The sequence below is a fragment of the Patiria miniata genome, unplaced genomic scaffold, assembly GCF_015706575.1.
Source record: "Patiria miniata isolate m_02_andy unplaced genomic scaffold, ASM1570657v1 HiC_scaffold_5, whole genome shotgun sequence".
NCBI lineage: Eukaryota > Metazoa > Echinodermata > Asteroidea > Valvatida > Asterinidae > Patiria > Patiria miniata.
This window is the reverse complement of record NW_024037072.1, coordinates 36,828,913-36,844,418: the sequence shown is the minus strand read 5'-3', so window position 1 is coordinate 36,844,418 and position 15,506 is coordinate 36,828,913. Positions and strand designations below refer to the sequence as shown.

The following is a 15,506-nucleotide window of genomic DNA, read 5'->3' as shown; positions in this document are numbered from 1 at the left end:
AATATGAGGAAATATCCAAAATAGCTACACCATTATGATCTTATGAGTGCATTTTCCCCCACAGATTTCATCAAATAGACTTATACAGAAGTCTTCAAACCTGAGGTGATGAGCTTTAAAATTTTGACACTGACATTATTATAAACAACCTGAATCTCTTAGTTTGGGGATTTCTTCAAACTTGAACTTGTTCAAGCCCTTTACGTTATGCAACCCTTCGCCTGATTTTTAGCCCAATTCCCGGACACGTCTTATTGGGCTAAATATCCGTGACGATGGGACGTGAACAGACTGGCAAATATTTCCTGACGACGATTGGAGCTCGGGGCAGGGAGGGGGGGCTAAACTTCTCAAAGGTTATCCCCATCTCGGCAAAATAAAAACGATTCAAGAAACGAAAAGGTCACCAGATTTTGTTTTCGCCAGGGAAAATTTCCAGTTTTTCTCGAGAGAAGTCGGGAGATGTTCCTGAAATTCTGTGTGTGTTGCGGGAAAGACTTAGTACATTTAGCAACACTATCGCGGGAAAGAATAAAATCGGGACCAAGGATTAATCATGGTTGCTTGGTTTATATCACCGATTTAAATCAAATCATTTCATGAAGGCGAGGGGGGGGGCTGAGCCTGGTCAACTCCTGTATTAGCGTCAGCACTCGATAATATCCTCCAAATATATTGTTCCCCTATAACCTAAACGGCGAAAATACAAAATATAACATGTGGGCTGAGAGCCGTACGAGCGCGAGCAGAAGGAGCTGGGGCGTTCCCTCAACCGAACTGCCCCGTTCAACGTTCCCTCTGACTCCAGGCAGGGGTCGCAGCCCATGGGTCTGGTTCAAACGTTACCCACTGAATTCATAACTAACAACACAATCCCCGACGATTGAAATATTAAAGGCCTATAGAGCCATTTAAAAGGGATACTTTAATAAATCAGAAAATTCGCTGAAATAAAACGTAGTACTTTTAGCCGTGCACAGAAAGATATTGAATGCTTCGAGTGGTGTAGTAAAACTAGCCTCCCGAGGTGATCCATGGACCATTCTATTTTCCCGAGGCGAAGCCGAGGGAAAATAGAATGGTCCATGGATCACCGAGGAAAGCGGCGGGCAGCCGTGTTATTCACAAAATCAAATAAATGTCAGGTAGCACCAAAGGCAGCACTTAAATGACTAACTAGAGGAAAGAATACAGTCTCAGGAACCTACATCCTTATTTAATAATACAAAAGAATTCGAATTTTGTGTCAAAAGAAATTCAACCACAATCTACACAAAGCCGTCCAACACAGAACACAAAAACCAAACAGTCATTGGCATACTTTCTAGATACTTTTAATTGAAAATATATAACTCCAAAATCTTGAGAAAAAAAACAAACAAACAGATCTGCTTGACAAACATTTTATTATACAAGTTTTTTTTTTGCAAATTCTTTTTTTCAAAAACAAAATAAATAACTGTACAGAATGCAATGTGCACTTGTCACATTCTTTGTAAAGGCTGCACTCGGGTATCACGAAGCTAAAGGTGAAGGAGTGTCGACTGTTTCGAATGATTTCCAACTAGCTCTCGGCGATATTTGAATCATTTCCACTAGTTGGGTCAAATTGTTCATTTTATTAAAACAACCCAGGACACGGCCACAGTTATTCTGACACTGAGAGAGGTACGTTTTTACTATTTCACTTTGGGGGGGGGGCCTTCAGGGGCTCGGGAGGGTCTCCTTGCCTAAAGAGAGTTTTGTTTCAATTTTTTTTCGTAAACAAAATTGCCAGAAAACTTCCTTCCAGGCTGAAAGTGTTGACAAATTGTGACCATTTCTGGGAAAAAAATGTTGCAAGTGACAGCACTTTTTTTTCTTCATATTATCATGTCAATGAAGGCCCATCATTGCAAAAATGATGATAAGACATGATTTTTGGGACTGAGAAACATTTCCCATTTTGTTAGGAAATAGAATATTTTCTTGACTCTCCATAGACTTTGTACGCAATCGCAGAAGTGGCGTCAGGTTGCAACATTTTTTTCCCATTTCTGGGTACTGTAGGTGTCTCTCTCTCTCTCTCTCTTAGTGTTGCACAGAACACAAAGTAAAATTAATAACACTTTGCAATCATGAATGTGAGGAGCAGTGGGTGTGGGCTGAGGAAGGGGTGGCCGAGGTGTGGGCTGAGGGAGGGGTGGGGTTGGGGCTGAGGGAGGGGTGGGGTTGGGGCTGAGGGAGGGATGGGGTTGGGGCTGAGGGAGGGATGGGGTTGGGGCTGAGGGAGGGATGGGGTGTGGGCTGAGGGAGGGGTGGGGTTGGGGCTGAGGGAGGGGTGGGGTTGGGGCTGAGGGAGGGGTGGGGTTGGGGCTGAGGGAGGGGTGGGGTTGGGGCTGAGGGAGGGGTGGGGTTGGGGCTGAGGGAGGGGTGGGGTTGGGGCTGAGGGAGGGGTGGGGTTGGGGCTGAGGGAGGGGTGGGGTTGGGGCTGAGGGAGGGGTGGGGTTGGGGCTGAGGGAGGGGTGGGTTGGGGCTGAGGGAGGGGTGGGGTGTGGGCTGAGGGAGGGGTGGGGTGTGGGCTGAGGGAGGGGTGGGGTTGGGGCTGAGGGAGGGGTGGGGTTGGGGCTGAGGGAGGGGTGGGTTGGGGCTGAGGGAGGGATGGGGTTTGGGCTGAGGGAGGGGTGGGGTTGGGGCTGAGGGAGGGGTGGGGTTGGGGCTGAGGGAGGGGTGGGGTTGGGGCTGAAGGAGGGGTGGGGTTGGGGCTGAGGGAGGGGTGGGGTTGGGGCTGAGGGAGGGATGGGGTGTGGGCTGAGGGAGGGGTGGGGTTGGGGCTGAGGGAGGGGTGGGGTTGGGGCTGAGGGAGGGGTGGGTTGGTGCTGAGGGAGGGATGGGGTGTGGGCCGAGGGAGCGGGGTGGGCTTGGGGCTGAGGGAGGGGTGGGGTTGGGGCTTCTCCTCTATCGTCTCTTTCTTAATCTCCATCTGGTTTCTTCTTGACTTGTTTGATTCCCTTCCAGTAGTAGAACTTGTCAAAGGTGCTCTTGTACTTCTTGACAAACTGCCTTCGGATCTCCTCGTCCTCGGTGATGACCCGGGTCAGGGGGGTGGGGTTGGCTGCCACAGCCGCCAAGTCAAAGATTGGAAAGATGCTGGAGAGAGGGGGAAAAAATGCACATCGGTAATCACCTTGTTGTAGCCATATTTGTCATCTCAGTGACTCTTTTCTGAAACGGGCTTCCAGAGCTACGGCTAACGCCATTGTTATGCATTTGTAAGCTTGGTTTGGTCCCCACAGTCAGGCATTACAATTGGCTGCTGGGCACCAGGCAAACTGGCGAATATGAACTGATATGAAAGAGGGTGCCAGTGGCTGTGTAAAAATAATTCCACATGAAAGGTTAACACACTTTTTAATCAGCAGATGGGATGTTGCCTGTCCTCCATATTATGTAACCAGTAGAATGGCTTGATTTGATTAGAGTCGTTGGCAGATATACATATATTTGCTTATGAGAGCCAGCCTCATAATCTTGTCAGTTGTATAATATCTCGCTAGTGGACTGATAAAGCCCAAGGCAACTTAGTGATATTTAACCCAATTCCTGATAACCCCAAACAGAAATATGACCAGCTCATCACATTCAGAAACAAGTGTGATTATGTGTTGGCTGCATCAATCTTTTTGTGACTGTTGAAGTCAAGCAATATTTATGATTAGGAAGAGTTAAAAGAGGAGTTGGGGCTTAATAACAGCTTAATGAATGCTTAATGTGGCAAAACTCGCGTTTTGATTTAACTATAATAATGAAATGGGAATGAATTAACCTTTCATTTTGGTATATCATGGACCTCTGCTTGTTGCATTCTGTCAAGGTTGTACAAAGCTAGAAATGTCTCAACAGAGAAAAAAAGTTTTAAAAATGACAAATTTACATTACCTAAGGCCAAAAAAATTAAGTCTCCAGTTTCTGGTATGCGCGCGCGTCGCCGCAGCCATGCGCGTCGGCAAAATGAAAAAGGTTTTTTTTCAATACAAGATGATCTCTCAAAACCGCCAAACTCACTGGTTTGACTGGAATCCTGCTGCTGCACAATTTTAATGTGTTTTTAGATGAAGTTATGATCGAGAATAAGCTTTATGTGGCCTCTCTGGGCTCCCATATATTTGCACTAAGTTTAGTCGGGCACCATTTGCAGTCATCAGCCGACATTTGAAGCAAAAAAAAAAAAAGAACAGGTAAAAAAAAAAAAACAGCCTCGTCGCCGCACCACTTTTGGGGCAAGCTCCATACCAGAAACCGGAGACTTTTTTTTTTGGCCTAACCAAGAACGCACCAAAAATCCTAATTTTGTTAGTCTTTTTTCGTACAATATTTAAAACTCTTTGTAGGACATTTAAACTAAAACTACCAAACAACCAAAAATAAAAAAAAAAAATTCAAATCCAATATTTACTGTTACCATTTCAAAATGGCAAAAGCTTGAATTCAGATTATGCGACATTTTTGCAGAGCAGGTAACATTTATGTATTTTAAAAGCAAGAATTGCCCTTACTCTTTCCTTTTGGTGAAATTCTCAGCTGCAAACTTGCTAGTGTATTCCCTAGACACTGCCTGGCCCAGCACCACGCAGTTCAGTGTGGATAACGTCTCCTCTCTGCTCAGACCGAGCCGGATGCAGAGGTTAACGAAAGAATATAGGACCATCTCTGCCCACTTGTCATCTGTACTCAGAATTGCATCTAAAGGGTAAAAAGAAATCATGGCAGGGCTTAGGATTAAGAATTTCATTGTTTCTTTATTTAATGTTAATTTTAACAGCCCCATCTTTTGTCTAAGAACTATCTCCCTGGAGGCCGTTGGTTACAATCAAATGTATAAAACACAGAAAAGAAAAGCGAAAAATTTAGTTTTAAAATGCAAACAGGTAACATTGATGCGGATGAAAACCAGTGCGATACGAAACTGGTTAAAAAGATTCACACTAGTGATAAAATGCCAGTAACTATATAAAGTCAGATAAATACCATTAATTTTTTTTTAAATGGTAACATTAGCTAATATTGACACCCCCCCCCCAATAAAAAAACAATTAAAAAGGCATCAATTCACAAAGGGAAAATTAGCTAAAACAACCAAGTAGGCCTAAAGGACACGTAAAAGAGAAAAGATTTGCTGTCTTTGATGAGTTCAGATATCAATATGTGATCAGGTCTAGAAAAATTGGACTGAAGATTCATCAATTGAAAAATGGGGAATTTAACGCCAATTATGAAAATGTACCTCACAGAATGTATTACTCAGACACATGGATTTTATAAGGTGTAATATTTGACAATTGGCTTGCCATTTGGCTTCTCAACAGTCTAAGTTGCCAATATAGACTTTCTTTTACTGAAAAACATATTTGGTGCCTTTTTTACATTTTTGGTTCTCGTGTTGTTTTTCCATTAAAAACAGTTGATGAGTTTCCCAAAGAAAAAAAATCTTTGGACAAAAGGTTGTTTTGTGCACTAGTCCCAGTGCAAGTCTTCCATGACCTGCTTGTGATGATATTAGACGAAATAAAAAAGCAAACATCTTTAGCGTCCCCGCCTGCTTCCTTTTTAAAGGCCTGAGTCCAAGTGAGGGCCATTAAAGAAAAAGATGGCGGCCAACTTGAAAATACCCCGGTCGGTCGTTTTGGAAAATGGGTCAGGCAGCCATTTCGGGGGAAGAACCTCCTCCTTCCTTTTTTTTCAATAAGGCAGGACGCTAAACGTGTGATTTTTTTATTATTTGGCCTTACACTCACAAATAATTTTGAATATCCACTTCTTCAAAACAAAGAGTTGCAGGAAAACAATTACGACAAATAACCAAGAAAATGAGCACACTGTGTCAAATGGAAGTAGGATTCATCTATGTCATGTTTACACTGTTCTTCTTTCTGTCATATCTGCACAGAGATAAGCCATATTGTCTTTCGTTATCTGCATAATCCTCCATCATAAGACTGTCTTTGGTTACCAGTACAAAATGTCGTACGATGTACATGTATATTGCTTGCAACTGGTTTTCAAATATAAATACTGGCTTTACTTGCTAAGCAATTTTTTCTACTCACAAGCTCAACAAATTTACAGAGCTTTTTTGCAGGTGTCAACTATAATATTGTCTGCTTTACAATATTATTCATAAGATGGAATTTTGCGTCGGGGTGATGTAAATCAAATTAGGTTTTGCCCTTCACCGACGTATAAACACTGTATACTCAGTGTGTTACCTCCCGAGTGAAAGTTGGAAAAAATCACTCGGGTGGGACTCGAACCCACGACCTCCTGCTTTCTAGTGCAGATGCCTTACCACTCGACCACCGAGCTAACGGGATCAGTTGGCTGGTTTGAATCTGATGTACATAGCAGCAGGTACCGCATTAATTATTCATAATATGGAATTTTGCGTCTGGGTGATGTAAATAAAATTAGGTTTTGCCCTTCACCGACGTATAAACACTGTATACTCAGTGTGTTACCTCCCGAGTGAAAGTTGGAAAAAATCACTCGGGTGGGACTCGAACCCACGACCTCCTGCTTTCTAGTGCAGATGCCTTACCACTCGACCACCGAGCTAACGGGATCTGTTGGCTGGTTCGAATCTGATGTACATAGCAGCAGGTACCGCATTACTTATTCATAATATGGAATTTTGCGTCTGGGTGATGTAAATAAAATTAGGTTTTGCCCTTCACCGACGTATAAACACTGTATGCTCAGTGTGTATTTCCTTCATTAGATGAGGATTCTTAAAGACTTCTTGGATGTAAGATTCAAACTTCAGTCTCAGTAAACGTAGTCCAATAAACGTAGTCCAAGTCATATCAGAAAAGGCACGTATCAAAAATGTACAGAGACACAAATTGACATTCAGAACTTGTGACTCGCAAGTCTGACTTTTAGATAAAAATCATAACATATGCCCTTCAGGAACCCTGGCCATGAAGAGTGAACATTAGCAAATACATACACGTACCTTCTTTGTCTAAACTGAGTGGACAGGTGGCCTGCACCTGCTGTGAGTTTTCCAGAGTGGTGCAGACATCCTTGCTGCAGTCCCACGGCTTGTCAGCCTTATCAGGTGGCAAAGAGAACTCCGGCTTGATTAGGCTGCTACACTTGATCACCTGTGGAATATGAACAGCCAAACATAAACACCAGCAGAAAAAAAATGGCAAGAGCAGGATTCGAACCTGCCCCATCCAGTTCAAAAGGTAGTTTTTTTATACATAGAAACAAAGAGTTCAAGTTCAACTAAAACAAAATTTCATATTGGTTAAACAGGTTAATCACAAATTTTTTCTCATGAATAGTCGCTGTAAATCAACTTTTATACTCTATGAATAAAAAACTGTGTTCCCAACACTTTATGAAAACCAAAAAAATTCTTGAGAAATTTCCAAAATTTCGTGAGAAATATTTAAATTTTTCAATAACGAGGACGCTGGGAAGTCAAGGGGAAGTGTAGCTACTTCAAGTGTTATTGCCTGGAGTTATTCACACGACATACATGTAAACACTAAAAAGCTACCATAGCCAGTAAATCAATGGACAAAAATTGGATACATGGCACAAGACGCACAAACTTCAAACTGGCAAAAAAATTTCCTTTCTGGGTCACTGTCAAATTCCCTGACTTTTCTCCAAATTGTTGATGTTTTTCCCCAAATTCCCTGAGTTTTCCCTGACTGGCAAAATGCAAACTTGTTTTCAAGTTTATCCCTGATTTCCAGAGTGGTTGGGAACCATGAAGAAAAAAAGTAGGAAGGGCTATAGAATACCCATGATACTGAGCAAACACCAAATAAAGGGGCTTGCAAACAACATTATGGTAGCTGAAAGTAAATTGTCCAACCATTGGTAAGAATTTGTCCTTTACAAAACAAAGACTAGTAAACAGGTGTACAGTCACTCATCTGTTTTATTTTTTTTATATATAAATAGCATTATGCAAGTCATGGTCATGTGAGAAATCAACTTGATAACCTTGCTGCCCCTGTCTATTTTGGTATCCAAAATTAGTGCTTACTTAACACAAGCACAAATGTATTGCAAATCTGTGACGTCAGTGGCAAATATTTGCAATCTGAATTTGCAAAAGCTTAAAGGTACAGTCCATCGTTTGCAATTTGTGCATTTGGTTTTGAAGCAACAAAAGTGCTCAAAATCTAAAGAAGGGTGCTGAACATTAATTACATTAGTATCTCCACCATGCAAATCTTACTTAACCTGATGAACTTTCAGCTCGACCAGCTTCAGCTGTATATTTCGAGAAAAACAACATTCTAGGATCTCAATTTCAAATCAAAATTTGCTGAATCAAGTTTTGAATTGGGCCTGAATTCAGCGTCCGAAACACGTTTTCACTTAGCTGATTGCAGCTACACCACGTCGCGCACTGATCCGAGGAATTAAAGCAACCGAGTGCGTGTGCGTAGTGTCGACGCTTGTGCACGCTTCACCAAATAAAAAAAAAAATTCTAATGGATATTTCCAACTTTTAATAGACGCATCGTTGGAAAGGCCTTCTTTTGTTGATTTCTTCAAATGACAGCATGCCAAAAAATTCATTTCACAGGGAGTTTAGTTCCCTTACTATCTTTCAACCAAGTATGTTTTTCAACAATAATTACATCAGTTACATTTTGGATAGCTGCAAATGATGGACTGTAGCTTTAACTCATTACAACTCCGGTCAATTTTTGTACTGCTTATGTTTCCTATTGTCAAACTCACTTCGGACTTGCATACCAGCCTCAGGGTAAAGTTGTTGTGGAGTTCACCACAAGTCCGCTTCAAGTCAAATCACAAGTCAATATTATTCCCCAGGTTTGCAGCATTGCTAATGTTTCTAGCATTGTGACTTTGGGCGTGATCCCTGGCTACATGGCATATACGGGTTTATGGCTTCTGACTAGCGCCCCTTGAACAAAGACTTTGACAAACTGGGCAACCGCCAACAGGGCTGGATAGCTCAGTTGGTAGAGCACCGGAATGGCAATCTGGAGGTCACGGGTTCAAACCCAGTCAAATTCTTTGTTCAACTTTACAATAAAGTCAATATCAAACTGGCACTTAAGGTATAAGTAATGGGCTGTACAATGGAGTACCTCTGAATACAGCTTGTGACTCGACTTGTAATTGACTTACGATTGATCTGTGATTGACTTGCAATTGACTCGTGATTTCCTGTGATGACAATGTAAACAATGAAGAAAGGCCTTTGCATTGCTTGAGACTTGGCAGACTTGCAATTGGCTTGTGAGGTCTTGTGAGCACTTGTTAGGACTTGTGATGGACTTGTGAGGACTTGTGTGGACTTGTGATGGACTTGTGAGGACTTGCGAGGACTTGTGGGTACTTGTGAGGACTTGTGATGGACTTGTGATGGACTTGTGAGGACTTGAGAGGTCTTGTGAGAACTTGTGAGGACTTGTGATGGACTTGTGGGGACTTGTGAGGACTTGTGATGACTTGTGAGGACTTGTGAGGACTTGTGAGGACTTGTGATGGACTTGTGGGGACTTGTGAGGACTTGTAGTGGACTTGTAGTGGACTTGTGATGGACTTGTGAGGGCTAAATGTGAGGACTTCACTACAACTAAATTTGCCTTAGGGAAACCTCACTCATTCAGTCAACTTCTTCATTTTACTTTATTTCACATCTCGGCCTCACCTGTCTTAACCTTGGGATGGGTACAGAGCTGAGGAAGGTGTAGACAGTACAATGGGCCGGGACGATCCCCTTGATATCATCAGCAATGTCGGGCAGCTGCGATGGCAGCACACAGAGAAAGAGAAGATGCACGGAGGTGGCAACCTTGGCGTTGTTGTAGACACAGCTAACACCTCTGTCTTTCAAAGTGCCTGTTCAAGATGTTGAGTTTCTTAGACTGCTGTCAGTTTAAGCTCTAGCTAGATACCTGATATATGGGTCATTCTATATAATACAACACCTGAATAAATCCCCGTCATCTGATTGGTGGATCGTTGATAACATATCATTGAATTATTCGTACCAATGCACGACGTGCGCGTGGCGCGCAGCGCACAGTGCAATGGAAGTACTATTGCACTGTGATTAGAAGTACCATTGCACTGTCACTGCACATGTTGCCGATGGTGGCGCTGTGGTGTTTAAATTGGCAATAAAAGTTCTGAACTTATTGAACTGTTTGAGTTCTAAACTTATGGAAAAGTTATAAATTGAGAAAAATTGAATATGATAACTCTGAACTCGTTAAACTTGTAAACAATTTTTAACTTGAATAAATTGGCTATTAAAAGTCAACCAATCAGATGACGAGGATTTATTCAGGTGTTATGAAAAACAAATAATGAATGTTTCACGTTCGTGCAATAGAAAGAATAATTTCATTTGGCGACAGATGAAATGTTCCATTCCACTCGGCTTCGCCTCGTGGAATGGAACATTTCATTCGTCACCGAATGAAATTATTCTAACCATTGCACTCGTAAACATTCATTATTTGTATAATGTTGGGGTCCACTTTTTTTCCTGTCCCTGTTACATCTGGCGTTTTATACTTCTAATGCACTCTTTAATGAAGTCACTCTCCAAGAGTGATTATGAATAACAACCTTAACCCACCAAATGAAAGAATCAGTTGAAGTCATTCTTAATATTTGAATGGTATCTAAAGTACCAAGGTATTACAGGGACAGGAATTTAAAGAAGCTGATCCCGTATTGAGGTGAATTGAACGCATGTACGCTTACTGATCTCTGACTCTATATCTGACATTGTTCAGACTGAACCTGTGCTCTGGGAACTTGTGCATAATTAAGCTTCCCAAGAAATAAAAAAATACTGAATTAAAGACAGTTTTAGTGATAGAATCTGAATTTTCTTAAATGATTTCAAGTGAACTAAAAGCAGCAAAATGTCCAAAACGTCAAGTATTTTGGACAAACTATTATCCCACCTCAAGCACAAGATTATAAAAAGGCTTGTAACAAAAATTCTCAGTAAGGCCAAAAACAAAAAGTCTCCGGTTTCTGGTATGCGCGTGCGTATCCGTAGCCATGTGCGTCGGCACTTTTTTTTTCAATGAAAGATGATGTCTCAAAACAGCCAAACTCACTTATTTGACTAGAATCCTGCTACTGCACAATGTTTTTAGATTGGGTCATGGTCGAGAATAAGCTTTATGTGGCCACTCTGGACTCCCATATATTTGCACTAAGTTTTGTCGGGCATCATTTGCAGTCATCAGCCGACATTTGAAGCAAAAAAATCAGGTAAAAAAAAAAAAAAAGCCGCCTCACCACACCACTTTTTGGGCAAGCTCCATACCAGAAACTGGAGACTTTTTTTTTGGCCTAAGAAACTTGCTTCGATTAGGAAAGAAAAAGAACAGCTTTAATTTCACTACCTGATGCGCATTTCCAGCGTTATGAAAGGAAGTGCATTGTCTGTGACAGAGCTAATTAACCATGATATCTTATTTAATGATACAGAAATGTGTTCCAAAACTCGTAGTCTGTAATCTCCGTGACATTTGTAGATGATGGATGAATAAGATTTGAAAAATACATTTTGTGGTTTATTCACTGAGCTCTTAGAAACTGTGTCACAGACATGACATAATGCTAAAATTGCCTAGTTAAGAAAAAAAAATGACGAAGATTTTTAGGCTTTCAAATAAAAATAAATACAATCTCTTTATACCGAGAGTTTCAGGCCGTCTTGTTGAGACAAACAGCTCCTTGGGTTGGACATCAGCGTATGTCAGCAAGGCGTTGGCAAGATGGAGACCAATACGGCCGCATCCGATGATGCCGACTAGGAGCGGATCCCTGGGTGGGGCATCTTGGAGGAACTTGGACGTCTTGGACTGTTGGGGGCTCCTCAGCTCGAGGATGTGCTGTCTGGAATCAAAGCAAATGCAACGTCCGTTTAGTGTAGTTAGGAGTCATTTCATTGAACATCCAGGATAATTTGTGGGCAAGTTTATCCAAAATGGCCCATCAAACTAGCTTGGAATACCCACCCCTAACATGTCTATGGCTCATGATATCCATGGGGTAAAAGGCGAATCTCCCATGTCATGACTCTATACTGGAGCTACATCATACATGTTAAAATGAATGCAGTTGCAGGTTCCAAACAATTTCTCAAGAAACTTCAACAAATGAAGTTTAAGCATTCTTTAAGAACTTTACTTATTTTTAATCTATCGCGGTTACGCGGTAGAATCGTGATATAGGCCTACAACCTACAAATGGACACGGAATGCGCAAAATCTGAGAAAAACAAAACGTACAAAATTCCATAGAGTTAAGGGTCGTGGCCAATCTCCCAAAACAACAAATTTGGGACATTTAAAACCAACAGGACTGTCGTGGATTAGAGTTAGAGGGCAGATGGCCAGAGACAGTGTAGATTTTTTAGGGAAATTTTTGTGTTAATACTATTAATATTAATAGCGATGAAGAAGATGACAAAAATACTAGGCCTACATGAAAATAAAGATGGTGATCAAGTTCAACGGGATGCATAATCATGACAATGTACACGCAAAACTGCATTGATTCGCTTGGTTCCAACACACTGTGACCAACCGTAAAACGCATCGGAAAATCGCATTTTCAAAAATCCCCCCCCCCCCCCGCAAGAAACACGTCACTCACTGTTCAAAATTAGGATTGAAAATGAAATGATACCATTAAAATTTTAAGAGAAGTCTGCTTTAGCTTAGGCTTAGTTTGAAAGTCATTTTTGGAATGATAAAAAAAACACCCTCGAGTCTAAACTTGATCAAAACTTAAGAGGGGGCGCACACTACACAATCGCCGAAGGTTTTCAGACGTGTCGGATTGTTTTTAATTTTCACGAAACGGATGAAGTGGGAAATCGCATGAATGTTTACCTCGCTTCGTTTAAAACAGCGGCAAAATACGTTGCCTGCGCACACGCCGAAACGGTGATCGCATGAGACCTCGTTCGTAAAACAAGATATTGTGCTTCTTCCTCGGATATTGCATTTTCAAACTTCAAAGAGGGTAAATCTCTTGTGATATCGCCGATGGAATTGCCGATCTCCACGGACGCCATGTTCGTCTCCAGGCAGGGCGTTGCATGATGGGATAGAAAGTAACTAATAAACTTGCCCAAGTCGATGTGTACGTGTATTGTTGATGTACCCTAACGTGGCGCGGCCCCTAACATGGCGCACTTTGATTTTTCGCCTGTAGCGCGTAGCTAGAGCAAAAGGGGACTGAAATTTCACAGAAAGTGGAATTTCATCAAGTTCTAAACACTCCTGTTCATAAACAGGAGTGTTTTTCATTGTTCGCGAATTTATCTACCCGTTACAAAGTTAGAAGAAAAATATATTTTGGTGGGATTTTCTGATTTTATTTTGAAGTGCAAAGTGAACACTTTGAAAATGCCCTGACAAATAAGAAAATAATTTTCTGACAAACTTCCGATTGGGTATGTAAGTAGAGATAATAATTGTTTATCAGAATTTATCAACTTCACAGAGCGCCTAGCTAGAGCAAAAGTTTTATCTGAAATTTCACAGAAAGTGGAATTTAGAAGAAAAATATATTTTGGCGTGATTTTATGATTTTATTTTGAAGTGAAAAGTGAACACTTTGAAAATGCCCTGAAAAATAAGAAGAAAAAAATTCTGACAAACTTCCGATTGGGTTTGTAAGTAGAGAAACTAATTGTTTATCAGAATTTATCAACTTCACAGAAATCCTTAAATGTAAATTTGGAATTTTCCGAGATTTATTCAAGTGCGCCACGTTGGGGAACACTCAGCGAATTTGTGTGTGCCAAATTTCTAGACGCCACCGTTTTTCAATTACGTATTAAATTTAATGACACCGAAATTGTTCACAGAGGTTAAATATAGCAAGCATTAAGGTAAGAGTACCAGTAATTCACTGCATGAATTTTAGGTTTGTCAACAAAGAGGTTTGGCAACACCCGAGGAAAGTCGGGTAAACGTCGAAGTGCGCCACGTTAGGGAACACCACTGTAGAGGTTAATCTGTGTCAAGTACTTTCGACCTTCCCAAAATAATATAGAACATGTTTTAAAAGCCTTTCATTGTGTCTTTTTTTAATTCAGCTGAAAACTACGGAGGTCGCGCGTTCGAGTTCTGACCAAGCACTGTCAATTTTGTTCTCACAAATTTAATATTGTTGATTGTGGCGCGGCCCCTACGCCAATTAAGGTGGCGCACTTTGAGCAAAAGTTTTACCTGAAATTTCACAGTAAGTGAAATTTCATCAGGCTGTAAACATAATAAACATTCCCGTTTATATATCGTGAGTTGATCTACCCATTATAAAGTTAACAGAGAAATTAATTTTAGCGTGATTTTCCGACTTTATTTCGAAGTGCTCATATAACAGTGAACCCTTTGAAAATGCGCCCAAAAATAAGAAAACATTTTTGGGGGGAAACTTCTAGTTGGGTCATGATGGGAGTATAGATATCAGAATTTCAATTAATTTTAAAGAGTCTTAAATATTAACTTGGAATTTCCGAGATTTGTTCAAGTGCGCCGCGTTAGGGAACACTCAGCCGATTTCTTGCGCCCACTTTCCGGACGCCACACCGTTCAAATTGAATTTCATGACACTAAGATTGTTCACAGAGGTTCAACAGCAAGCATTATTAAGGCGGTATTTAACTGAATGAATCTGAAGTTTGTCAACAAAGAAGTTTGGCAACACTGCATTATGCATGATACTATAAAGTCTAGGGAAACGCCGCAGGCGCGGATCCAGAGGGGTCTGGGTTGGGGGGTCAAACCCCCTCCCCCTCCCCCGCTCTGACACCCAAAAAATAATTACCTATATGTCTGCCTGTCCGCAACAATCGAACATGCCCAAAAAATCTGACGCCTGACCCCCCCCCCCCGATCCGCCCCTGCTGATCACTTTTTCGTCTCCTGTCCACGCTTGCGGCTTGCCCACGCTTGTGCCACGCCCTCTCTGCAGAGCTAGAGATCCCAAGATAAAAACGAAACAATTTTGGCTTCTACATAAGATCAAGGTGAATTTGAAACTTAATTTCATTCCAATGCAAATGTTCGAATCTTATAAGAATCAATAGGCCTATACAGATAGTCGTTTCCAAAAGACGCTGCTGACGGTGCTGATTTTTTTCGGACTTTTAATGATCTAATCTGCGCCGAAATAGTAAAACGAACACAGCGGCATGTGTCTTCAACTTCTTGCAGATTTTCAGCGACGCTTGGGGCACTTTGATACAAAGAAACTCTTGGCCGTGATTTCTGCGTGACTTGGAGGGATCGGAAACAATAAATGTGAATTATATCAGGAAATTATTGATTCGGCAACACATTTTGTGCCGCAACAGGAACGTTACTCAATGACATGATTGGGGGATTCCCTATATAAAAATCACGCAATTCCATCACACGCTTTACAACCGACTTTCCAGTGACTTTAAATCGCAATATGAAACTAACTTCCTAAAATGA

The 15,506-nt window shown here is 41.4% G+C and overlaps 1 protein-coding gene across 1 annotated transcript; it reads right to left on the bottom strand.

Moving 5' to 3' along the window:
• Positions 1-2,828: 2,828 nt before the first annotated feature.
• Positions 2,829-13,138, bottom strand: LOC119741718 (NADP-dependent oxidoreductase domain-containing protein 1-like). The gene is made up of 6 exons (XM_038217587.1): positions 12,909-13,138; positions 11,708-11,907; positions 9,692-9,882; positions 6,992-7,142; positions 4,536-4,722; positions 2,829-3,129 (listed from the first exon to the last, which is right to left on the bottom strand). Exons 1-6 carry the CDS (start codon positions 13,091-13,093, stop codon positions 2,952-2,954), a joined length of 1,092 nt encoding a protein of 363 aa, XP_038073515.1. The 5' UTR covers positions 13,094-13,138; the 3' UTR covers positions 2,829-2,951.
• Between the last annotated feature and the right edge of the window lie 2,368 nt (positions 13,139-15,506).

Coding starts and splice junctions, on each gene's coding strand:
- LOC119741718 (XM_038217587.1), bottom strand. CDS start 13,093: ATGGCGTCCGTGGAGATCGGCAATTCCATCGGCGATATCACAAGAGAT. Junction 9,883..11,707: donor AAGACGGCCTGAAACTCTCG/GTATAAAGAGAT, acceptor CATCTTGAACAG/GCACTTTGAAAGACAGAGGT. Junction 7,143..9,691: donor CCATCCCAAGGTTAAGACAG/GTGAGGCCGAGA, acceptor CATATTCCACAG/GTGATCAAGTGTAGCAGCCT.